Below are 25708 nucleotides of genomic sequence, written 5' to 3'. Positions count from 1 at the left end.
ACTTACTCTGTCAAACCAAGAGTTTTTGCCCACTCACTCGCTCATTTCTCTGTCTGTCTCTTTCTCTCTCTCTCTCTCTCTCTCTCTCTCTCTCTCTCTCTCAATCTCTTTGTTTTTCAGTCACCTTTTCTTGATATCCTCACTCATTCTTTTGAAATATAAATGTGACGTACGCTTAGAGAACAATGTAGATAATTATATGCCTATATTATTTTCGGCACATCTCGTCCAGACCCCCTCCCCTCTAATGGAATAGCGTTTGTCCATATTTTGTATATTTACATATATATATAGTATATATATATATATATATATATATATGTACTTTTTTCGGGGGGAGGGGGAGACACTCTTAACACTGGGATTATAATGCGAAGTAACAAGAATATATCAACAAGGGGAATAATAGAAGTAGTAGAGGGGGGGGGGGGGGTATCTTTTTTTAAAGTTTTTTTAGAGGGAACATGCCTATGTACCCCTTTTCCGTCTGTCACACATATTGTGTGCAGTGTTACAGTAATCCCCTTTACTTCGATCTGGCTCTCGTAGTTACCTGTTTGCATTCATATTCACATTCTTCTTTATCTTGCTTCCTTCTCCTTCATTCCCCCTCCCCTTCGAACTTGACTCTGTTTTTGTTTCCCCCTCTCTCTCTTTCAATTTCTGCAAGATCATCAGTGTCACCCCCACGCGTGGTACCCGATGCCAGTGACCCGGTCGGTAGCCAGCCAACAAGCCGAAGCTCCGGCGTACACCCGCTAGCCCCACAACGCCTCCCCCTTCAGGGGAAAGAGCGTTCAGCTCTGGTAAAGCATCACTCGACACCATGCTTCACTACTAGCAGGTATTTTTCCGGCGTTGTACACCCTCCACTTCCCCCCATCCGATCGGGGGAGATTCCCTCGCTAATGGAACCCTCTATCCTCCTTTACCCCCTGTTCCCTCCAAAAGTTTCTTTGTCTAGATTCCTAGTGGGAATTACTCTTTCATTTTCGTTTTGGTACATCGAGATTCGGCTTTGGGGTTGAAAAGAAGGACGAAAACAACTCCGAGGCAACTTACGAAAATAAGGTCATAATATATTTTGCACCCTGTTTGTTAGTTCAAACATTTGCAGTGGTGTTTCCATCACAGCTGAAGACCCCCCCCCCCCCCCAACATTCAAAGGCCTAACCAAAATGGGGAAAATGCAGAGGGTCTTTGTCACGCAGGATTTCCTTCTATAATTCTCATCCCGGGTTCCCACCCCTTCCCCTCATCCGGAAGGAAGCTGCCCCTTCTTTATAACTTCCTGGATACGCCATCGAGGTTCTGTAAGGTTATAATGACGCAGTGTTCAATCAGTATGAGTGATGTTACAGTAGCCTATATTGCCCATCATTAATATCATTATTTTATACGCCCCTTTCCGGGTTTTCTTTTGTAATGGGGTCGATAATTCTAAGATAAGGCATTCAGTGATGAATACACTTAAGCTACTTATATTGGGTTTTTACAAACCCTGCAGCAAATGCTCGATTAAGATCACTTGTTACAAATTGAAACTCAAAATGTAGCCATGCATATTGTTCTTAAATTTACTTATGATATAGCCTGAGTTTAATAGAGAGAGAGGAGGGGGGGGCGGGGGTTTGGCCAAAGTCATGGGGGTCGCATGTAAAGGTATAAAGCCTGAGTTGAATTGGGGAGCGGGGCCCAAGTCATACTTTTTTTCTTCCTTCAATATTTCATTTGTCTCTTCCCCTCTCTTTCTCTCTCTCTCTCTCTCTCTCTCTCATTTTTCACCTGCATGTATCTCTCATCTATGTGTGTCTATTTCTCTCTCTCTCTCTCTCTCTCTCTCTCTCTCTCTCTCTCAGTTTCCCTCTCTTTCTCTTTCCATCCCTTCCCTCCTGTCACCTTCTCATCCCAGTGATGATCTCGGACTATCAGGGCAAGATTCGTATGAAGATGCACCCTGAACAATAAAAGCATGGTCTTGGTTATTGTTTATGTTGGACCCAAGTCTCGATGACAACAGAACTGACAGCAAATGGTGACTAGTGTGGCCAACTATATTGTGAACACTTCTTGGTCTGTTTTTTTTAGGGAATTCCTTATGAGGAAGCTAATACTCTCTTTATATCGTTCAAAATCATCCCTTTTCTCCTAAAATTTGATCTCCTAAGTGGAAATAAGAACAAGCATGAATTACGTTTTGGTATTATATTTAACTTACATTAAAAATGATAGCCAACTTCAAATTTATTCATGTTTCCAACAAAACATTACAAATCAATTATAAGCATTTAAAATAAATGTAAGAAATACATGTTGGACACAGAGGGGTCCACTAAAAAGCAATGCTTGTACCAGTGTGAACACCTCAAATGATACTTAGGAATAATGAGTAATTAAATTAACCAATCTGTAACTACAAAAGGAACTACAAACCGAAATCAAATAGAACAATGACAATGAACTCACCAGGTTCAACCCTCCCTCGAGCGTTCACCCTCCACGAGCTCTGTTCATGACGAGGATTCACAACCGGCTTGAAATATTTGCCGCGTAAATATACCCCCATCACTCATATCAAATCGTAATTTATCACCTCGATGTTTGGATGTAAAATAACAAACTATAAATACATGTATCTTGAATAAGAAGAGGCGGGCAGCTCGTTTTGGGGGGTTAGGGTGTTACGGAGGCAATTTGTCATGAAAAAGTTTCATGTTGGCACGCTTCGGTATGTCGAGGGGCCTTTTGTGTCAATCCAGGTGCTTGTTTGATGAAAATCACGTCGGGCTCACGTTTTCACTATCTATTGGTGGCATTCATACAGACAATATTTCCTTACATGCAAGATTATCTTTAAGTTGCTATGAAATCATTGCATGACAGAGTCACCAATTCAGGATTAAGAAAGAAAAAAAGCCTTGTCATTTTTCAGTCATTATTTGTTGGGGAGGGGGTGGAGGTATTGAAATGGAAAATACTATAGCCCTGCTCATCAATGGGTATTGGGATGACAATTTTATCAAATTTGAAATAGAATGAGCGAGAAAAGAAAGATGAAAACGTGAAAGAGGGAAAGGAAGTAGGGAAATATAGGAAAAGAGAAAGAGAGATAGAGAGAGAGAGAGAGAGAGAGAGAGAGATAGGGAGAGAACAGCAGGATGATAAAATAGAAGTTCAAATTCTTTCATTATCGGTTACTGACTGCACTTGTCTGTAATTGTGGTATGATAATCATACCTGCTGTCATGTGAACCTGTCACGTTAGATTACAAGTGGTGGCCCAAATTCTTTCAAGATATCGTTTCGATACCAGACACAATAAAACGAAATTTCTGCTCATTCAAACATTTCAGTCATGTTTCTGTTCCCTAATGCGTTCAGGAAATGGGAAGGAGATAACATTAAAAAATGACTATCTGCAAACATGCTTGAGAGAATAATTGTTCCATGCATACTGATGACTGGTATGAAATTTGACAATAAGAAAGAGGCAATGAAACATGATTATAAGTCATCAAACGTGTTTTATAGCCAACTGTTCGAAATTATTTTGAAATAATCTCCCCCATCCCCCCCTCTCTCTCTCCCTCTCCCGTCTAAAACATCATGTTTTATCTAGCATGGTAATGTCTTTGAAAAATTAAGATAAAATTATTTTATCCGTACACGTTTACTGAAGGCAAAATGTAGTCAACCAAGCCCTAAATGTTGACACAACCGTGTCTGCAACTTGGCAAACGAAAATGATATTGGCTAATATATAGCCATAACGTGGGTGTTCAGGTAATTTTCGTCGTACCGAGTGCATACATTAATGAATAAGCAAGGACACTGTTGATGCATAACAAAGGCAGGGTGTGTCATTACCATGATTACATTTGTTAGCCTTGTCCTCTATCATGCTGCTCTTGGGTTGGTGACCATGCCTAAAACTTGGCTAATTCAAACAATGTTGCCCAATTTATAATATTAAAAACAGGGGAGTTCATGTATTTGTGGGTGTACAAAGTGCATACATAAGCGAAGACAATGTTATGTATAACAAAGGCAGGGGTGTCACACCATGATTGCATTTGGCTGGCCTTGTTCTCTACTGCTCTTGGGTTGATAACCCGATGGTCACAGCGACCTAATACAAGGTCATAGCGACCTAATACAACTGTCATAGAGAGATAAGGAAATCTGCATGATAAAATGTTATAAAAAAACTCTTTCAACCAATAATGATAATCAACAAGCAGATATCAATAAATGAAGTGAAATTGTAAAAAGAGATAGATAATATTATATGTATTTAAAAAATAAAAAAAAAAAAAAAAAAATTAGGGGGGGGGGGGGGGGGGGGGGGTAAGCGAAGTCTGCATATTGTGCAGGACAGTATCAGGACATTTACAATCGCTCTAGATACCCAGGACAATGACCTCCTAAGGCGACCACCCCTTGGGCAACTACCTCAGGTCATTAACACAGTTATCTGTTTGACTCGCATTTCATTAAAATAGAATAATGCACCAGTAAACTCAAATTACAATCAGGCAAAATTGTTGCAAACAACATTCTTATATCTAAAGGTTCAAACAAACTTTTCACCTGGTCACGCCCACTTCTTGAGCGAGAGCGGAACTTTATCGCCTAAGTTACCGTATGATAGCCAATCACGAGACTTCCTTGATAAGGCAATCGGTCATTGGCCTCTGCCATGCTTCATTGCGCATGCGTAAGCGAGTCATTCACTCTCCGTCAAATGCTATTAGTTCATAGCGTGAGATAAACAAATAGAAGCCAATTCTTTTGATTCATGACAAAAGTCTCGCGTAACTTTTTTTCTTTGATTCTCGTTCCCACCTTTTCATTATTCCTCTCTTTTTTTCATGTTTGTATTCGTACCGCGTCATTTCATCCTGTGCAGTGAGAATCGTTGGATCTGGCGCATGGTTGATCGAACTCTCGGAGCAGTTCAGCGACAGTGATCTAGGTAGATAAAAGCGCAGCTGCGAGTCGAAGAGCTTGTAGTTGTGACTTGGTCGTCGCTAGCTGTGCAAGCTCCCTCAAGCCTCACGTATACCAAACACAATTTGCACTCGTACACGTGCTAGAGTCCACAAACCGTAGACTCGACTTTTCTTTCATCAAACATCGCTGCCGTTTCCGTGCGTAGACACCCCGCTCCTTGCCTTCGCCAACTTCGTACTTCGAGAAAAAAAGAAGCACCAAACACCCGCGGAATGTTCAAAGGAGACATACTTACTGATCTGTAGGGTGCTTAGAATGTTTGGGAAGTGTTTGGATTAGTGAATTCCGACCTCTCTTCGAGTTTCCTAACGTTACAGAGTCGTGATTTTTGTGCCCCGTGGCGGAGTATCGTATTCGCTTCTTCGCGTGGAGGAGGTGCGGGAGCGACAGGCGACAAATTGCCGCTTCAAAGAAAAACACCGTGGAAGGCGTTGGAATAGCCTCTGCCAGACCCGCCCTCCGTTGAATTACACCCACAACTGAATCGCAATTGTTGGTTAAAACTTAGATTATTCATAATCATTTCTTGGCTGTTGGATGTCATCATTATAGTCATACGTCTTTAGCCCTGTATGTGTTTGTCACGTACAACTCTATAGAGGTAAAGCCGAGCAAAACACAAAAGTTGGATTAAATTGATAAATCATAAAAGCTTAAAGTGGGGCCAGCCATTTTGACAATAGTAGTTTAATCTCTATACCTCGACAATTTTATTCAATTTGTATGAACGACATTACTTCAAAGGCCATTCAAGGCTATTCTAGTTGTGTGACTGGGGATGAGTTTATCGACCTAAATATCATTGCTCCGCTGGAATGACCTACTTGTATAAGAGTCGTTTACTGCGTTCAAAGTCTAAAGAATGTCTTTAGAAATATGATTACAAACAACGCCAGTCAATGTATAAATTATTGTATACTTTTACCAAATGAAGGCAACACCTGGTTCAGTAGTCTGAATGTAGTAGGTCCATGGTTTGATTAAACGTCTGCTTTTAGAGATAGGGGAACAGTAACAGCGTTGAAACTTTAGTTATTTTGCCTCTGATAATTATATAGACGAACAGTATATATTCTTCATCTATTTTGAACTCTCAACTAGGACCATGTGTTGTTTGATCTTGTTATCCGTCATTTGCATCATCGGCGTCACGTTGTTCGTCTTCCGGTCCACTCGACCTAAGAAGATGCTCGATCCGACAGGTCGCGCGGTGGTCGTCACCGGATGCGACACCGGGTTCGGGCACGCCATCGCCAAGCGTTTCGACGAGGCGGGGTTCACTGTGTTTGCTGGAGTACTGTACCCAGAGAAGGCTGGAGCCATGAAGCTCCGTGCAGAGGGTTCGGAGAGGCTCCATGTGATCCACATGGACGTGACCAAGGATTCCCAGGTGCAGGAGGCTGTTGACTATGTCCAGAAGCACCTTCCTGATCCGGACAAGGGTAAGTCCAAATCCTCGAGACTATAATGCTCCAAAAACTCTTCATTGTCCAGTATATCACTTTAAATTTAAAGGGCCGAGGGTCACAGCGCTTTCAAAGTGTTGCATTTTGCTGGATCCAATGACATAAAGATTGCATCCAGAGATGTGAATTCTTACTTTGTAGACGATGTCAGCATGGTCAGTCCGTCTGTCTTCGGCTATTTCAGATGGATTCTAGCATGTTATAGGTAAATCCACCGCAATACGAATCATTTTGGCCAGGTTATAGATGTAGAACATTTAGAAAACCGAATAAGCCGAAATTATATTTCCATGTATTATAAATGTATTTCTTTACAAAGCAATAAATCATCAGAAATATAAGTTCAGTTGACGTCGCTTGCATGTGAACTGACGAACTATAACCATGAGCGAATGAACGTGAATAAAATCCCCATGTAGTTAAGTCCTAACGTGTGAATTTTAGGTATGACATATCATGCTCAGTGCATATGAAGCAAATATGAATACCTGCTTGGAAGTCAATGTTCGGTAACTGAACACAAAAATGGTCCTTCTCGCTGTCACCGAACATGATTGATTATATACAGATAACAAATAAGCAAAGATCATTGTATGCAATATCTGTATTCTAGTGGAAACTGTCAGTACACAGGTCAATATTGACTGTGAAGTTCAAATCCCGGTGTAGTTTGGGCTTTTGACTTTGAGTGATAAGTTGTAATAATCACGTAACATTGTAAGAGCATGGACCTGGTGAGAGCAAGAGTGATTGAGAATGTTTGCCTCTTCATCGAGCGCGCTTGACTCTCAAACCTGGGTTACTTCATATTATATTTATTCTTGGGAACCTACAAAAACAAGCTATGCTTTCCAGGAGGTTCCTGTTTCATTTCATAATTTTGATCTTACTTTGTCAGCTATATTCTTCATTGTGCAAACAATTGTTATGTGAAATGAATAAATAAAATCAATCAATCAATCAATCAATCAATACAGGCTCACAATATTTTTTAAGAAATATAATGGAATATGTTACTCTCTTGTATGATGTCTACAAAAAAAGAAACCACTCTATAGTATACCTCTAGTTTGAAGACAGCAGGCCTATTTCCACCTACGTCCATAACGAAATATTATACCAACTTTACAAAGATAGATTACTCTACTTAATATTCAACTTTTTGCAGAGTTAGCGAATATAATTGACCCTCGATATTGTCCTTTACCTTTATTTACGCCCCTATAACTCTAGTTGAAATAAGAGTAGGAAATCAGTTCACCAACAATACATTTCGAGAAATTAACTATCCACTTTTTGTTCATAAAGGTTATAACATGGATTCCATGATTCCATTAGTGGCTCAGCAGAAACTGCCAAAACATGTCAACAGTTTTGACAAGTCCATAACAGTGCTTACAGACATATACATGCTATACATCAATGGCGATTTGGAAATGCCTTTTTTGCTCCAACATTCGGAAAAATATATATCATAAACCTGTTTTACTGTACATAAGGGCCTATAGTGTTGCTGAGGGGCATGCATGCGCCATATACATGATGTAGCTTTACTCCCCATGGCCTGAGCAAGAACAAACGAATAATATTTCTTGAATTTGATAGGATTTATGAGGATTATTGCTTCGAGAGAAACTGGTCAAGGCCGGATGACCGGGCCATGACCTCAAACTACACTCCCTTTCGCCCAGTGGAGGATCCAGGGGTGCATGGCGGGGGCGGCCGGAGGTGTAACGGGGCGTGTGCCCCCAAGAGGAATAAAAGAGGTATCATGGAAGAAGAATCTTTCCTATTTTTTTTTTGTTAAAGAAATTTGAAGTAAAAACAGCACTTCAAAAACATGATGAACTTTGTATTAGTTTTCACAGAATTGACGCACTTGTGCCCCCTCCCCTCCCCCACTCGCTAGCAAATCCTGGATCTGCCACTGCCCTCCCTCCCATGCTGATGATTCGTGCTTCTCGTTGTGGGACCATAATACGTTTACCATAAACCATACGTAGTTACTATGGTAACGAGGTACACCTTCCATGCCCATTGCTTTTCTCTCACATCAATCATACCAGAAGTTTTGATAAACGCATATTTTGTCAAAGTACTTTTACTTTAATTTTAATCAATTTTAACCGATGTCTCTTGATTCGTCGAGGTGTTAGCCTTCTTTTCTAAATGTATGCCCTCATTTGTTGAAAAACGCGATTTAAAAATCTTTGTTTTATTTATTAGCTTGTCATTTTATTTTTAAACTTGGGTAAATAGTAATCACATTATTGTCCCTACCGCAAATACAATGTTCAACAGTAGATGGTGACTTTTCTCCAACACTTCGCAGGTCAGCACATGCGCAGATACGATACTGGGGAATTTCTGGCTTCCTCAGAGAATGTACAGCAGTGTCAACTAATTCCTTATTTCACTAAACTATTGTTCAGGTTTAATGAACTCCCTGAAGATTTGATAAGATCTATGTAGGCACCATAATGATAAGTTACTTTAATTACTTGGTTCCGAAACTATTATTTCTGTCGGTCTTCTCTACCCATTGTATTTCTATGAGAACCGGAAGTGCCTTTGCCAAATAAACCCATGACCCACCGGTGCTGCTTGATATGGCCAAATACCATACTTGTTCAAGAAAGCAACCAAAATATGTGCATACAGCGTTGTCACGATTTGCAACATTCTTCTGGACGACAGTGATCATAACTCTTTTAAACTTTTCATTTTAACAATACCAAAACAGATTTTTATAAACGAGATCCTTCATCTGCTTTTAAGAATGTCAAGTCAACGGAATTGATAATACGAATTTCTAATGTGATTCCTCAATTCCGCATGTTTACTTCGATGTTTTTTTAAAAATTAGTACAACTGTGATTGTTTTTATTCACGCACTGTTGTTTTACCATGGAAAAACCAATAAAATACATAAATAAAATAAGTGATGAGTTTGCTGGATATATCCCCGTCACTTTTAAATAATAGTCTTGTTAATAACAGATTCACGAAATATTCTCTTGATTCATACTTGAAAATTGCTTTTCTCCATTTAAAACAAAATTTAAAAGAAAGCGACATGGAAAACCAAACGTCCTTTCGAAATAAGTAGGTCAATTCTAACCAAATAATACTATTTTATGCACTGGTTATGATTTGTATCTCCTCGTCAAAATCGAGGCATAAAGCTAAAGAAGCAATGAAAATGAATAACTCTCTCTTATTCCCTTTTTGCCTTCAATCGCATGTCAATAAAGTAGTTTATTGTTACGTTGAGTATCACTTATAAGTCGTCAAAATCGAGGCATAAAGCTAAAGAAGCAATGAAAATGAATAACTCTCTCTTATTCCCTTTTGCCTTCAACCGCATGTCAATAAAGTAGTTTATTGTTACGTTGAGTATCACTTATAAGTCGTCAACATCGAGGCAGAAAGCTTCAAAAAAAGAGGAATGAAACGTTTTATGTGATGCACTTATACACTTTTAGACTTTAGATTCTCCGTTTCTCTCTCACCTCCAGTTATACCTCGGTATTTGCCGACATTATCATCAGCATGTGCCCCCCCCCACCAGCCCTTCTTTGCTCCCCCTCCCCACCTCTCCATACACGTTCTTTCACCTTCTACTTTCTCATGAGTTGAACGTGCACCCTTTACTTGATCAGCTGACGGTGTATAGTTTACTTTGAAATATTGTTACCTTTGAAACCCATAGAAATCTAAAAATAACTTGATCGTTTCAGTACAAACATAGCGCTATAATTATGCACATGTTTAATTCTTCCCTGTGTCAACTTGTAAACTAACCTTCGATATTGACATCAGGTGTTCAGAACCTATTAAACCACTTTGTATTTACCCAACCCAGATAGATCGATAGATATGATAAATATTCCAGTAATATGTAACATAATGGTTCATGAATTGTGTTAGGGGTCGTTGACTCGAGTCTAGATAACCTTGCCTGTAGTGGGTATGTTTCTTGTGATCTTGTGGACTAGTCTCCGGACTCTGAACCACGGGGTACAGGGCTTCGAATCGATCAGGGACTGTTCGATTTGCGTGGACGTGGACGTGTGACTTCCTGTTAAGGCACTGGTAGTCACGTGTGACGTCCTTAAAGGATGCCACACGTTGCAGTTCACGTTCTCGTCGTGCAAATCGAAAAGTCCCTATTGTCGCACCAATAACGTCATTTGGCAAGGCATTACTACACTTGCCACTCTCCACCCAGGTGTTAAAAGGGTGCCAATAGAAAGGAATTTCTTGAATGCCGTGAGCGCCGGAATCGGTAGCCTAGCAAGAGCCGGGGTAATAATGGCTAATGAGCGTTATGAAAATATCCAATATCATAACCATTAAAGGGAGATAATTATGTGTATATAATATAATATTATACAACACCTACGTGAATCCCTGTCATTTGATTGGAGGATTGTTGGTCACATGATATTCATTAGATGGTATATTGCACGGTCGTGCATTTTTGGTTATATGCGCCGTGCATTTTTGGTTATATGCAGACTGCGTACCTCTCTGCCGTGCGCGCGCGTATCCCTGCGTGTATCTGACGCGAAGGCAATCTGAATGTAATCGAGAAGGCTTGAATCCAACCTTAATTTATCTTTTATAAGGAGTAAAGCATAATTTGTTGATTGACGTTCTATTAGATCTTCTTCGATGTTGTATAAAACAAATAATGAATGTTATTCATTCGTTCAATGGTGCGAATATTTTCATTCGTTGAAAGATTAACATTAATTCTATTCAACTCATGAAAATATTCGCACTATTGAACTCATAAACATTCATTATTTGTATATTATATATAGTATATAATTGCATTATAGGTAAAGTCAAATCACTGGTACTAGTACTGTATATCATATTCGATGAAAAATGTAAGCTACTTTAGATTTCAAAAGCGAAACAATATTTCTCAATTATTTTTGAAGAAACAGATTAGTAAAAATAAGTATTGACGAATTACATTTTATCCGCACAGAAGCTCGTCTGTCGGATTATTTGTCATCATAACCAACCACAACAGAGTGTATAGTTTTGTTGAATTACAGATGCTCCATCACAAAAATGGCGACATACAAATTTAGCGCTTACACAAATGAAATTATACTGGACCGCATGAACTACTATAATATGGCGCTCGTAAAATATGTCTTTTTTACGGACGTGCATTGAGCTGGCGTACGTTGACCCCGCTGGCTCTTTTTCATCTCTTGGTGAAAATGCAATAGTTTCTCAGACTTCAGTGTGAAAAAAAAGAAAACTTTTTGTTGGTTGTCAATGTCTGTGTTGTTGTTTACTCTCTTTCATTGTAAACTCTGCACCACGAGCCTCATGACAATAAAGTGCGGTTTATAAATCGACGGTGAATACAGGTGAAGAAGAGACACAAATCATTATCCACACACGAGTGGGGTCATTTTTTTGTTGTTGGTGCGGATGGGCCATTCAATAGAAATTTTGCTAAGCTTGTTCCTAATACGCTTTAGATTTGTGATCTTTCCAGCCTCTGCCTCTGCGACATCCATTGTACCATGTGGATTCCTTTCAAAATTATTTCAGACAACGTACCCTACTCAAACAAACTTTGGGACTTCCAAGGCAATCTATACCGCAAGCCAATGCTGAGTTTGTTTTTACATGATGGTATTTCATTTTCACTTCTTTTCTAATCCCTAAAAGTCGATGAATGTGTATGCCAGGCTATGCTTACACTCAAACACCAACAGAAATCATAAAAAAGATACCAAGGGCAATAAAAATGTAATCAAAAGTCCCCAACAAACGTATTTATAATGGTTCAGTGACATATAAATAGTCTGTAAGGGCATTGAGGTCATTTGGTCCAGTCTAATCCTTGTATGTGTGTGGGTGCGTGTGTTTAGTGCGTGTGTGCGTTTATATGGGGTTTAGGGATGTAAATATTTGTATACCCAGTACAATATTTTAGAGTCCTTGATTAATCAAAACCCGTTTTCAAGATATTCATTGTGAGTACACTTCTTGTACTGTCATTATTTTTAGGCCTTTTAAGTCCTTTCTGCTTATTTGTATGGACCCGTGGCGTAAGCATATTATTGTGGTATTTTGAGATGAATTAGCGTCCTATAAAAGGCTAATCCGACAAAGAACTGAAAACCAATTACCTTCAAATTTTCCCAATTTTGAATCTCAAATCACGTACCGAATACCACATTTTAAATGACCTCATTTTACCCCATGCTATGAGTATATCAAAAGGGATCAGTGTAGAGCATGCATGGGGCTCCACCGCCAAACTTTGAGTAGAAAGAAAAGCAAAGAGGTGTAGATTGAACCTTTCGTTTCGTAGGTTGAATTCTGGTAAATGATTTGTGAAAAAGATCATTCTTTTTAAACCGTCTGGAAAAACATCATAAGATGTTCCGTGAGAAATATTGCTCATAAACTTCTTCCCATTTCCCAAACATGACTAGGACTACGTCGGACCGAAGTTTTGATGTCACATGTTCATGTAGCCCCATGTTGACATATCTGTGTCGGCTTATTTTTTGATGATATTCAGAGTTAGTAAATAAACATAAATCTTGGTAGTTTTTAAGCCTCAAGATACTCAATGTTTCCTACTTGCCACATAAGAAACCCCGTATAGTTTAGGCCTATAATACGGTTTCCTTTACATTAAAATTGCATGAAAAGTATTCCACTCTTTGATAACTATTAAAGGTACAGGTCGAATCCATCCAAAGTGAATGCCCACATATGGTGATTTATTGTTAGAATGAAGGTGTTAAACCATGGACATCTCTATCATGTCCCTGGTTAAACACGGAGAGTATGAAAGGAAATGAATAGCCATCTCAATTCCTTGCACAAAAAACCCTTAGGCGGTTGAAGACAGAGAATAAAAATTGTGTCGTCCCGATAAAGCAACGTACCCAGTGGCGTTTCATTAATTCGTTGAAAACGTGCGAATAGATTCACAACGCAAAGCATTATATGTAAGAATTATAGGTAAGCACATTGCAATAGACTCTTGCTACCATATTCACTCATATATTTCAAAGTTCATATTTCTAGGTTTCATACCTTTTAACAATGGCTTGCTATTCCACCCATTTCTTAATTCTCTGAAAAAGTTATTTGCTTCAGGAATTATAGCAGTGATTTTAAATGCAAGTGACTTATCCAGGTCACCAGTTTAGCCGGCTATTATAGATATCAAATATTAACGTGACGAAAGAGTTCTCGTAATAATGTCTCGAGCAGTTTTCATTTGTTAAAGTCCAAGTCTGTATAGAGTGTTGAGTACTCGCATGAGTCTAATTCATTGAATACTTTAGATATTCTTCAAATGGCTTCTATTGGTAAATCAATAATGATAAATCAAAATCGATTTTAGCAACTGTCCACCAAAAAAAGTATATACTCTTCAAATAAGAATGAAATACCTATCGTTGATAAACTAAGTATATTAAAGACCTTTACCACGGCACTTGGAGTCAGTGGCTCTTGAATAGATCCGCAATATAATGTAATATGAAACAGAAACAAAGAATAAATTAATTTACATCATTTAAAAAACACAAAATACACATTTAATGTCTTATTTCGTTTCGTCTCAAATGGATTTTTATTTTATTCAGATATAATGTAGACTTATTTCTGTTTAAATTGTCACGACTGTCTTTTACTAATAAAGGCGTTTTGAAATGAACGAGTTGGTCTCGGCTGTAATTCGTCTAGTGAAGGACACAAATGATGGAGAAGTGATAGGTATATATGGAAAGATGCAATATTTTTGAGAGGAAATTATTTAAGCAGTACATAAACTATGCACAATCAGAAAAGTATGCTCGCTCGCAAAATTGGAAAGTTGACGTTGGGGCAAAGACGTCACTCCTTCATCTGTTCATGTCCAAAATTGTTCCCTTATAGGCCTACTTATTTTCAAACAATACATCATCTCAACAACAAATTAATTCGTTTTGTTAATAAGGATTCAGCCTGTTGAGAATGCGATTTATCTTTCACATTGAAGTGAGCAGTGCAAGAATTAGCATCGAATTTGAACCAGTGTGCATAGTGCATGTGAAATGTGAAACTCGTTCCTGGAAAGGGTTTTTATAAACTTGTAAGCTAAAGCTGAGATTGACACATACCCAGGTTCTCTCAATGCAAAGTCTTAGACCAAAACTTCTTAAAAATTATTATTAGTTGGCTCTTGTCCACGTGTAGTAGTGGTGGTTATTTTACCTGACTGCTCAGAAAGCATAAATGCTTTTTAGTAAGCAACCAGAGTACCGACGGCTTTAAGTCCTCTCCGAGGACGTATGACTAAGCCTACAACTAGATCCGTAACAGCTCTACCCTGCTTCTGTAACCGTTACCAATGCCGATACAATGATAGAGGTTGTATTCCTTCAAAATGTTGAATTGATGATTTAAGTTCGATGGATCTCGCCTTACCAAAGATTGAAATCAAGCCACAAAAAAAATCAGAGTTATAAATGCACATAGATCACCGTGGTTCACGTTACATGGCAAATATTTACCGCGATGAGAAATGTTGCTGCACCCGTTTTCACTCGTCACTGGTGCAAGCGGCTCCCCGACCCGCTGGATTTGAACAAAAGTGCAAAGGGCTCGCGCGGTTGGGTAGGTGTCACCTGAAGGTCAGGTAGCGTCAAGGTCACCAAGAGCCAGATGTAGGTCACGTGAGGACAGGTCGCCTGTCAGTAGTTGAGCACATGTTCGGATAGTCTGTATGTTCGTAACCCTTTTCTGTTTTTGTGTGTGCATGTGTGTCCTCTTTCTTTCAATTGGAGCCGTATTCACACTTATTCTATTTATGAGTATGTTAATATTAGAAGTATACACACTTTCTCGTAAGATAATTTAGCATTAATTTAAGCATAATTTAGACCATTTGCCGACCCGTTGCCAACCATTTGCCAACTGCACGAAAAAGCGCGAAGAGAGGTCTTTTCATATCATTTATCATTTACACACTTTTGCTTTTTCAAACTCCAGTACTCTCTAAAAAAAATCGAGTGATCACGGACGTCACTCCTCTGGAGAGTGAAAATGTTGTGAAAATAGAGTGAACATTCACTCTTTTCTTCTTAGAGAGCACTCTAAAATCAATCGATTTTCACTCCTAAACAAGTGATCACGGACGTCACTCCCAAGAAAGTGAAAATAGAGTGAAAATTCACTCTCTTTTTTTAGAGAGTAAGTATTCATAATATATTCTATATGTTGGGTATGAAGACAATCATGCAGGAAGAAATGTCCGGCCTGTGACACACTGCGTAAAACAAGCACTTGAGGAAAGAACTCATGTGACCAATACAATGGAGCCACTAAAGAGTTCCTATAACACCATGGCATAACACATGGACCAAAGGGTGTTTTAACGTTGGGTTGTCAAAAGAACGAATGCTTTTAAGATTTGCAAGATATAATCATATCAATGATTGTTGTATCTTCAAGAAACATTTGTATCTTTTGCTTGTGCATTATCTGATGATAAAGTCGGTTCTAGGACACCTACCCCCTGGACATCCACCCCCGGATAACCATCCCCAGTCAACTACCCCGTTTAGAGTGTTCTTATTTTGTTAATGTGAATGGGGCCGAATAGGGTCATGCTCACATGACGAATAAATGATATTGATTTTTGTTTATTTCTGTCCTAGTTTTGTTGATTACCGAGTCTGGCAGGTCTGCTGGCTTTGAAGTATATTTTTATATTTTAAACATGAAAACTGATTACAGAACTTTGTCACGAACTAAAAGGTTATGTTTATTTTTACCCACGACCAAATTTATGAATTAACGATACTAGAGTTGAAGGGGTGAGCCGGCTTTGAAGATTTTCAAAAATAATTTAAACATGAAAACTGATTACAAAACTTTGTCACGAGCTAAAAGATTATGTTTATTTTTACCCACGTGAGTACACCGTTGTTGTTGTTTACCTAAGTGAAGGCTCGTGGAAACATGCGCGGTAAACCGCCGCGGCAAGATTTAAGAAATATTTTACGATCAAAATTAATGTATGAATTAACGATATTTAGAGTTTAAGGGGTGAGATAAAAAGTGGCTGCACGTAAGGCACAGAAATATGAGGCATATCACACTTACTGTCATTTTACTTCGCCGCGGTGTTTCATTAGGCGGTTTACTGCGTCAGTTGAAGACGAAGCATAAGCATTGCCTTTTTACCGGCTACACACGAGGTGTCTAATGTCGATATTGTTTATACTTGCGTTTATCAATGAATAAATGAAATTAATCAACACGCCAATAAATCAATGCAATTTGTCCACTGTTCATTTTATAATGATTTTTGGCAATATGTTATCCTTTCAATGTGCGTGAAAGACCGCACTCTTGACGCAGTCCAATGACGAGCATGATTTAACTTGTTGCTTCGAAAAACTCGGTTTGAACTGGACTTAAAACTCAGTGTCGCATGTCGGGTTCAATAATGTTCATTTCTACATGTTATAGGCATGATATTTGGGAGGGATACGCTTTTAAGAGGCATGTTTTGTCAGGTCGGATCAAATTTCAAATAATGCATATTTGAAGTTGTTTAAGTTGACATGTTGGCTTATGTTGGCTTCTCAACATGTTTGAAGTTGTTTAAATTGACATCGTCACATGCCAACATGGTGACAATGTTTCTTCGTGTTGTTTTATACATTCTTTGTTTCGTACGTGACCATACGTATCACCCGTATCACCATGATTTGGAACGTAATGTGACATTTAACTACATAAATGATATTGACACAGAACTTTGCTCCTAATTTTGACACTGCTCGATGCCGACCATGTTGCTTTCTTACCTTCCAATTAGGGATAATCTCTATTTTTGCTTTGGTTTTTAACGTTGCTTTCATTTTCCCCAATCAGTTTCTACTTCAGTATTTTGAGTTATGGTAAACTATGAACAACAATCGGCGGATCGCAATGGTTAACTTAAAAAGCAACGCCTTATACTTTTCATCTTAACTTTGTGTATATTTGTTAGTGTGCATGTATCGGGATATTGTAGGTTCTACAAAGCTATGGATTCTTAGTCGAATCATAGATGGGAATGAATACATTGACGTGAATTATCTTGTGGCCTGAACGGCCTTGTGATAAAACTTATTGTGACATATTGACCTTGTTTAATCTAAAATGCATTCTCAAAAGATATACACATCTCAGTTGCTTTTGCAATTTGGAGCGGTCGTTCGCAGTGAATTCCATTTGAGGTGTTTTTAGCGCGGGCCACTAATTCACTTGGACAGGGTGTTTTTCCCTTTCATATTTAGCTTCATCAAAATAACAAGGTCAACGATTCCTCTTCAGCGTCCCGGAGGGTCTTTGTGCTGCCGTGTATGATTATGAAGACTGAACTTGAAACACTTTAGTGAAAATTTAACTGTGTGAATAACTATAGAACGATCGATAATTACTTTTGACAAGTCTAGTTTCCCAGATAGAATTGTCACCTTAACGCATTCTTCGGATGCCACACCTAGCCATCGTATCCCAGAAGACGCATTGTACGATCGTATCCAGAGGCGGCGCCCCCGATTTTGTTCGGGGGGGGGGGTGGCAAGGGTCTTAAAATATATCCAAGCAATACCATGTTTTGATTCATATCTTTCTCATAGGTGTTAAATCTGTCTCAAATTTTGAGAAGCAAAACAAAAAAAGGAAAAGACAAAAGTTGTAACATTTTGGAGATACATTTTTTGGCAAAAAATAAACGGAAGTGGCAATCGTCTCCCCCCCCCCTCAACCTGCATCTTAAAGCCGCCCCTGATCGTATTCGCAGCAACGAATGGAAGGTTAACGTGAAGTCCGAATGAGAACCATCAATCAAAGTCTACGTGTGGGGCTGTAATGTTTATCTGCCGTGTTCAGCTCGATTAAAGACGCCATGTTAAGAAGTGATGGATGATCTGTGGATGTTCTGTGTCACTGTCTATTTGTTATCAACCCGTCTTCCGTATTGGCCGATCGTGTAACCATCAGTCGAGACACGCGGGAAAGACATCGCAACAAATTAAACCTGGTTTGGACTGGCGACGCACCACCTTCGCTCGCTAATGACGCCAGACTCCGATCTTCAGGCGACGCATCAAGACCCACTCTTCGATGACGCCTTAAAGTTCACGTAGCATTAATAAGACGTGATGCGATATTGGTTGTGGCCATTGAGGAACTGCTCGAGGAATGGCCTCTCCAGTATCCTTCCTATGCCACAATCATCGTTCATTCTCGTGAATGAATGCACGTTCTGACGAGATACACCCCTAGTTCAAATCAGTAGCAAATCTGAATGAAATTAATGTCGTCGTCCGCGAGACTGGTTTCCGTGAAGTCTGTGCATGCTGTCAAACCTATTATGTACTGATGATGGTTGAGATGCCCACTTGGAAGTGAAGCCTATCAGCAAGTCATTGATATGGTCACATCGTGGCGACCTTTCAATAAAGAAGAGGCCTCATCTACTTGTTCGATACAATAGTCAATAAGATGGGGCTCCCCTTTCACATCTTACCCAATATGCATGTACTGTCATGCACATTCTGAAATATAAAAGCATTGCGGTATTAAACAGGGCATGATATACCTCTACGCAAGTAAAAAAAAAAAAATGCAGTTCTGTCGAAGAATAAAAAGAATTTAAAAAAGTATATTATATTCCTATCCAATTAATAGGCATGCATATACTACGACCTCTTATTTTGTGATTAAAGAAAACAAGGAGTATAAAACGCGGGCCATTGATGAATATCCCATTATTATAGTTTCTAAATTACAATACAAAATATTTCTTTTCAACTTCCATGTCACTGCTTTATGCAATGAGGTTGGTTTTATATAAAAGATTGGTTGGATATTTATATGTATATAAAAGAATATGCTCAATACTAAATGAAACTAGTTTACATACTCTCGAATATTTTTTTTAATTAGTACGTTATAATATTCAAATTCTCTTCGTTCTGCTGATGAGAACTACTCATTTTAATATATTTGTCACAACTGTTTTTGTCCAAAATGTCATGATTAAATCATTTTTAAAAATCACCTGCACCCTGTGAAACTCCTACCTATACCATTATTGCTCGTTTCTTTACCTTTACGGTTACTAAAGTCAAATAAAATATTGATGTGTTCAGTTCGTTGTATATTTTATAAGGGTAAGCTGATAAAATTGTGACATAATATACGTTTAATGAATGTCTTTTGAATGGTCTTAGTCAAAATCGTAAACACGTAAACACTTTTTGTCGGTGGATAGTTCTAGTACCTAACTAAATATTGAATATTTGCGTCGGCATATTTTACTTCCATCCAAACATATTTCGGATGTTTATCTTCTGGAATCGCAAACTTAGTCCGACCCAATTCTCCCTCTACTCCCAGATCGGTCATAATGTCCCCAATGTATTGGACCCCTGCAAACGGTCAGATCTCTTGGAATGACTTAAATCGTATTTTTTTTGAGGTTCTGAAATCTGTTTTCGTTCGGCAAAGTGAAGCACCTGCCGTCGTTTTGTCTTCGTCATGTTTATTTCCTACTCGAGTTCGAGTTGTTTTGTCGGTGTGTAAACATATGTTGTTATGAGGCTTTTTCGTACATTCCTGTCAGATGTGATAATAATGTATTTCCACTGACATACATATTCAGCATGACATGAGAATGCTAGTTCGAGAAAAGAAGAAAATAAAATGAGCATAGCCAGATTTGTAGGACATTAAGATATCGTCGTTCATTAATTTTATTCCAATGAGACACGACAACCAGAGAGTTCTAATTAAGAATCAAGTAGCAATAAACCTGTTTTTCGAAGGGAATCTATAACTATACAGACGCTCGGTTTTAAAGAGCAATTGCCAGAAATAAGCTAAAGTAATGAAAAACTTATTCTTAAGTAAAGAATGGACAAGAAATATCACCAATGCAAGTTAGTACATGACTAGTAGGCCTAACGATGGCTGCTTTATTATAAAGCACATGTCCGTGACACAAGCACTCCAGCAATATTGCCCAGGTCATATACCTGGCCCCCGCTGCATAAAAATTACCACTGATGGTAACTTTGCCACCAATGGCAACTACCATGGTAACAGGGCTCAGCAGCCTATCAAAATCAAGGTTTCCATGGTAGTTACCATTGATGGCAAAGTTACCATCGATGGTAATTTTTATGCAACGGGGCCCTGATGGGCAAAACTAGGCCTATACTTGTTTACACATGATGGAGAGTTGTAAGTTTGGACTTATGTCTTGCCAGAGGGCGGGATTTGAACCCTCAATCCATGGCATGTTTGCCGGATTGAGAGTCGAAGTGATTAAAACACTGTACCACGAGACCTCAACATGCTCACACACGTGGCTCTCCCTTGCACTTAGACACGCGGGTATTTACGCCGAAACTCTAAACGTTACTGCTTCCTTGAAAGGTATTCAAATGTCATATAAAATGAAAGCAACATGGATGTCATAATCACGCCCACAACCAATCACATTCAATTTATGAGTCACGTGGTAAGAGACTACCATTTTGTCTGGCCGTCTAGGAGTTTTTTGCGATGTCACTCTCGATCAGGTGATCCCGAGTCTCACCCTTTTTTTCCCGATTTTTGTTTTCGATTTCTTTTCGAGTCTGTAATTATGACATTTCTGTTGGCTCCATGTGAGTCAAAGCTTATGCCTTTGCTGACTGTTTGACATTTTATTTGGATGTGACATTTTAATTTTTTTTTATTAATTGTTAAATATCTGTCTATTTGAACTATTTTAATGTAACTTGCCTTTCATTGTTTTCGCGCCTTGATGGAACGTTTGGGATATGTGGGCATTATAAATTTATGTATAATTATTGTTATTTGTATTATTGATATTATTATTATTATCTAAAATTCTAAATGATAGAAATTAAAGTTCAGCTTCCTAGTACGACACTGAATGGAGTCGTCAGAAACCTTTTGAACAGTCTTGTACTTGTAGGACATTCGGATTTCAAACGTAAACGTTACCTCAATATAATTAATTTGCAATGCAGTTTCCTCCGCGATATTGTAAATGTACTTGAATAGCGGTATATCTAAAATTCTTTAAATATGTCCGTTCTTTTCTTGAATTTGAGAAAATTTGATCAATTAAGATTTATATGATTCGCGAATAAAGGTACACATTGTACTTCAATATCAATCATTCCACTTTCAGTGGTTTACACTGACCAACAACACCGTCCTACATACATTGTACACTCTCCAACTCTTCCCTCGTAATGAATTAAAATTGTCATCCTTTTTATCCCATAACTCTTTAACTTTCAACTAGGATTTGCATTCAATAACATCAAAAGGTCTTATATGCTTTATGGCGAATTTTCTTGTTTACAATTTCGATCCATACTTCGAAGTTTAGGGGAACAATACGCGTATCTCGCTGCTTTTCCATTTAATTATTTGCATGCAAAAGGTTGCGATATACCGGTAGCATCGATTATGGCTACGGGGATGCATGGCAATATTGTTTTTGTCAAATAACCATTTTCCTCTCTGTATACTCTACCGTATGCTTCGAGTGATCAGAGATCCAATCAATAATCCTGCTGTTATAAATGTGCATATTCACATTTCTTTAAAATTACCATTGCTCGCGGCCCCTTTGTGACAGAAATCAATGGCAATTCATATCCTTGAACTGATTTGTCACCGTGGTTATGCATTTGTCGTGAAATCACCTATCTGTATTTCATCTGTTTCACAGGATTTGTTTTGCGCTTCTTCAAAATAACGGTATTAATTGCCGAACGTTTGCAGATTGAAATGCGAACCTATACCTGATGTCGAATCGTTGCTGGAGAGCAATGTCCGAGCGGTCATTCACCTCGGCTGCCGGTCAGTGTGTGTGCAAACTTATCAAACCAGCTAGCGGCCACTGTGTGGTCAGTTGAATGCCCAAACAGAATAAATAGTGGTCAAATTTGCATATGCTAGATCTAAACTTTCTGTTGACTATCAGAGATCAGTTTCCAGCATTTGTAAATATTTCATTATCACGTCTTTATTGTGCTACCCGGACAATAATTGTCCATTTAAACCAGGAGTGGCCAATACATGACGTGTAAGGCTCACTTATCTTCACAGCATGCTATAAATGAACGTGAAACTGATGAACAGGTAAATGGACAATAATAAAACGAATCTGTAAATTACTGAACTATTTCATTTATTATTATCCTCAAGCTTCGAAGGGCTTATTAAGTTACAAAGCATTTAAGCCTTTAAAAAAAAAATTAAGAACAATATTTCATAGGACTGCTGGTTTTAAATCTCATGAATTGTAAAATTAGCCCTTAGTAGTAGGTTGCCCGATTCATTTATTGACGTTAACGTTCACAACTGAATGACACTCGCCGTTACAACGTAGAAAATATCAACAACATTCATTATAAATAAATTAAAATTATCGTATCAGCATGGACCTATCCATAGTATCAGGCATAGTCCTGTTCAAATATTAAACAAAACCTCGTCATTTAAAGAAGACATGTTCCTCTCGAAACGTTTAAACAAAATAATGCTGAGCAAGCAGTTTTTGTTAAGAGAAGTCAAGTATAATGACTGTACCTCTGTCTTGTGTTAGGATTTTTCTTTTTGCCCGTCATTGCGAGGTTTGAAGCTGCACCGATGTGGGTGTTTTGTGGTCACGGTGGTTTGTGGAGAGAAGTGACCGGTTAATCGAGACTGATTCATGACTTCCTCCATCATTATCATTCAGTCACGCACACAATAACCCACACCCACACGCAAATGCACCCTCGCGCACACATGCTATTATTCTTTACACGCGCTAACCTTCCCTATATGTCTCTGAAGTGCACGCGGAATGTCTTTCCCCATACTTTCATCTCCTACTTTTGAGCCATTCTCCTGTCTCCTCCACACATTTTTCTTCCTATTTCACATTCCTTTTACGACGCATCCGTCAGTATACCCACAATATTTGTCTCTAATCTGCTAAGTAACGATACACTTTCTCGTCAACTCTTTGGTCCGTATTCTACTAATTCATTTAAACCTGACACTGGATTTAAAATCACGTTCAACAAAGGAAAATGTCAACCTCAGACTGCCAGCGTCGGGTTTAACTCTTAGAATAAGGGCCTCATCGCCTATTTTCCAATTTCAACCTTCTCTGTATTTTTTCCTACGCACAATATACACACCCTCTTTCTGCATAATCCAAAATCCAAAATCCAAATCCAAACTCTTTATTTCTTAGATATACAGTTTGTAATATTAAATGGCGCCTTTATTGTAACGTGGCTGCATAATAAGGCAGTGTTTCACGAGACCGTCATAAGTACAAGTTCGGCAATAACCCGTTGCAGCACGCGTTCCAATGTGATGTCGATGAACTTGTACTTATGACGGTTTCGTGAAACAATGCCCAGGGGTTTTCTGTAGAATGCTGATAGTTGCGCCCATCGGAGGACACGTGCTTTATTGTGACGAAATTCGATGAAGAAGTGTATTATCAGATTATAACAGTTTTCCTCAAAGAAATTTAAAGTGTCTCTGACATTGTGCTTCCAAACTGACTTGCCGCTTTTAGACACAAGTTCGATGTCCAGGGCTTCTCATGGAAATGGAAAAAAGCATTAGTTTCTCCGATGATCGTTGTCCATTATTTTGCGCAAGTGTGTCTATTTTCTGTTCGGGTATCCAAGGAATAAATGTCAAATCGAATATAATTCATACTGTAGCTTTCTATACGTCGTAAAAATCAGGTGTTACATTGAACTGCGACTGGGGGTAAACCTTCGACAGATTGACGGCTCCTAGGTCAAAGGTCAACGATGGAGTTGAAATATTTTATGGAATTTCTCACAATTATAGTCGACATGAAACTCATTACGTTGGACGTCGATATCTCCAAGCTAGATTTATGTCGACCGTGAAATCATGTGATCCCTGAGGAAATTTAGAAAGGGTGTTTTATTTTTCTTTACATTTTTAAATTCGTACGCCCGCTTGAAGTGAGCCCTGGTTATATTTCATCGGCAGTTGACCGCGAAGGAGAGTGACGAGTTTTATTCTTCTCCAATTTGTTTCTCGGCTGGAGTGAATTAAATCGTATTTTGATTTGTTGAGATGGATTTGCTGTAAAGTGTCCTCATAGGAAGAAAGTCACACTGACAGCGATCTTACCCCACTAGTCTAAAGTGCCACCGGTCCTACACTAATATTTTCTGTATTATGCATCATGATTGTTTAAGGGAAGGATTGAGAATCGTAACCAAAACGTTCCCCTAAACCCTAACCCTAACCCTAACCCTGACACTAACCCTAACCCTAACCCTGACACTAACCCTAACCCTAACTATAGCACTAACATTAACATTTATAAAAGCGTAGGCCGATCAATAATCACCCATAAATGTAATGCCTCACCAATATGCATTGTGTCATTTTAATGCATGGAAGTTCTTTCGTCTGTTTTGAGACATTTAGAAAATCAGAATATGATATTGTAACTTTTGCGTGGGACAACATCCAAAAATTGGGATTAAATCGGAATAAATTTCAATGTTTTATGATATTTCGCAAACATAATGAACTATTACCCTCGGATTATATGTTCATCATCTTTTTATACGAATTGCAAACCAAGCCATTTTTGTTTTAACTGATCATTAGAATACGTTACAAGCACTAAACACAAAACTGTACTGCTTCACCACTTTACTCCAATCTTGAAGCAGAACGAATATTTGGGTGGATAAGATGTATGTTCACTCTATGAACTAAAATTTAATAAGACGAAGGCCTATAAGCTTCGAGCGTCAGAAATTAATTGACAGAGTATGCAATCAATAAGAACGAAACTGCATTTTACCTATGATATGCTTGGTTGATAATGCATAAACAATGATTGATAAATGAGGCTTATATTAGAGCTATAAATAAATTATATTTAAAGGCACCGCCATTATTACTCCATCGATCATGCCAAATATCCATTGGTGTCTTAATATAGCCTCGGTGTTTAGGATAAGTGTAATCAAGTGAAGGTCACAATGGTAATTAAGGTAGAAGAATAACGGCCTCGTCGTCTCTTTTCCAAACCTCTGTCTTTTTTCCTACGCACAATTCACGAAGTGACGGTAGTGAGGAAAATCGTCAAGCAAAGT

The 25708-nt window shown here is 38.5% G+C and overlaps 1 protein-coding gene across 1 annotated transcript in view; it reads left to right on the top strand.

Annotated features, from left to right (window-relative positions):
- Positions 1-6118: 6118 nt before the first annotated feature.
- Positions 6119-25708, top strand: part of LOC590976 (D-beta-hydroxybutyrate dehydrogenase, mitochondrial) — a 44612-nt gene continuing 25022 nt past the window's right edge. The window contains exon 1 of the mRNA XM_790561.4: positions 6119-6455. Coding sequence (XP_795654.3) covers positions 6119-6455 — 337 coding nt within the window. The remainder of the gene's footprint in view (positions 6456-25708) is intronic.

This window comes from Strongylocentrotus purpuratus, unplaced genomic scaffold (genome assembly GCF_000002235.5).
Source record: "Strongylocentrotus purpuratus isolate Spur 01 unplaced genomic scaffold, Spur_5.0 spur5_scaffold_21, whole genome shotgun sequence".
In the NCBI taxonomy this organism is placed as follows: Eukaryota; Metazoa; Echinodermata; class Echinoidea; order Camarodonta; family Strongylocentrotidae; genus Strongylocentrotus; species Strongylocentrotus purpuratus.
Note: the sequence above shows the minus strand (reverse complement) of the source record. Positions and strands in the feature narration are given on the sequence as shown.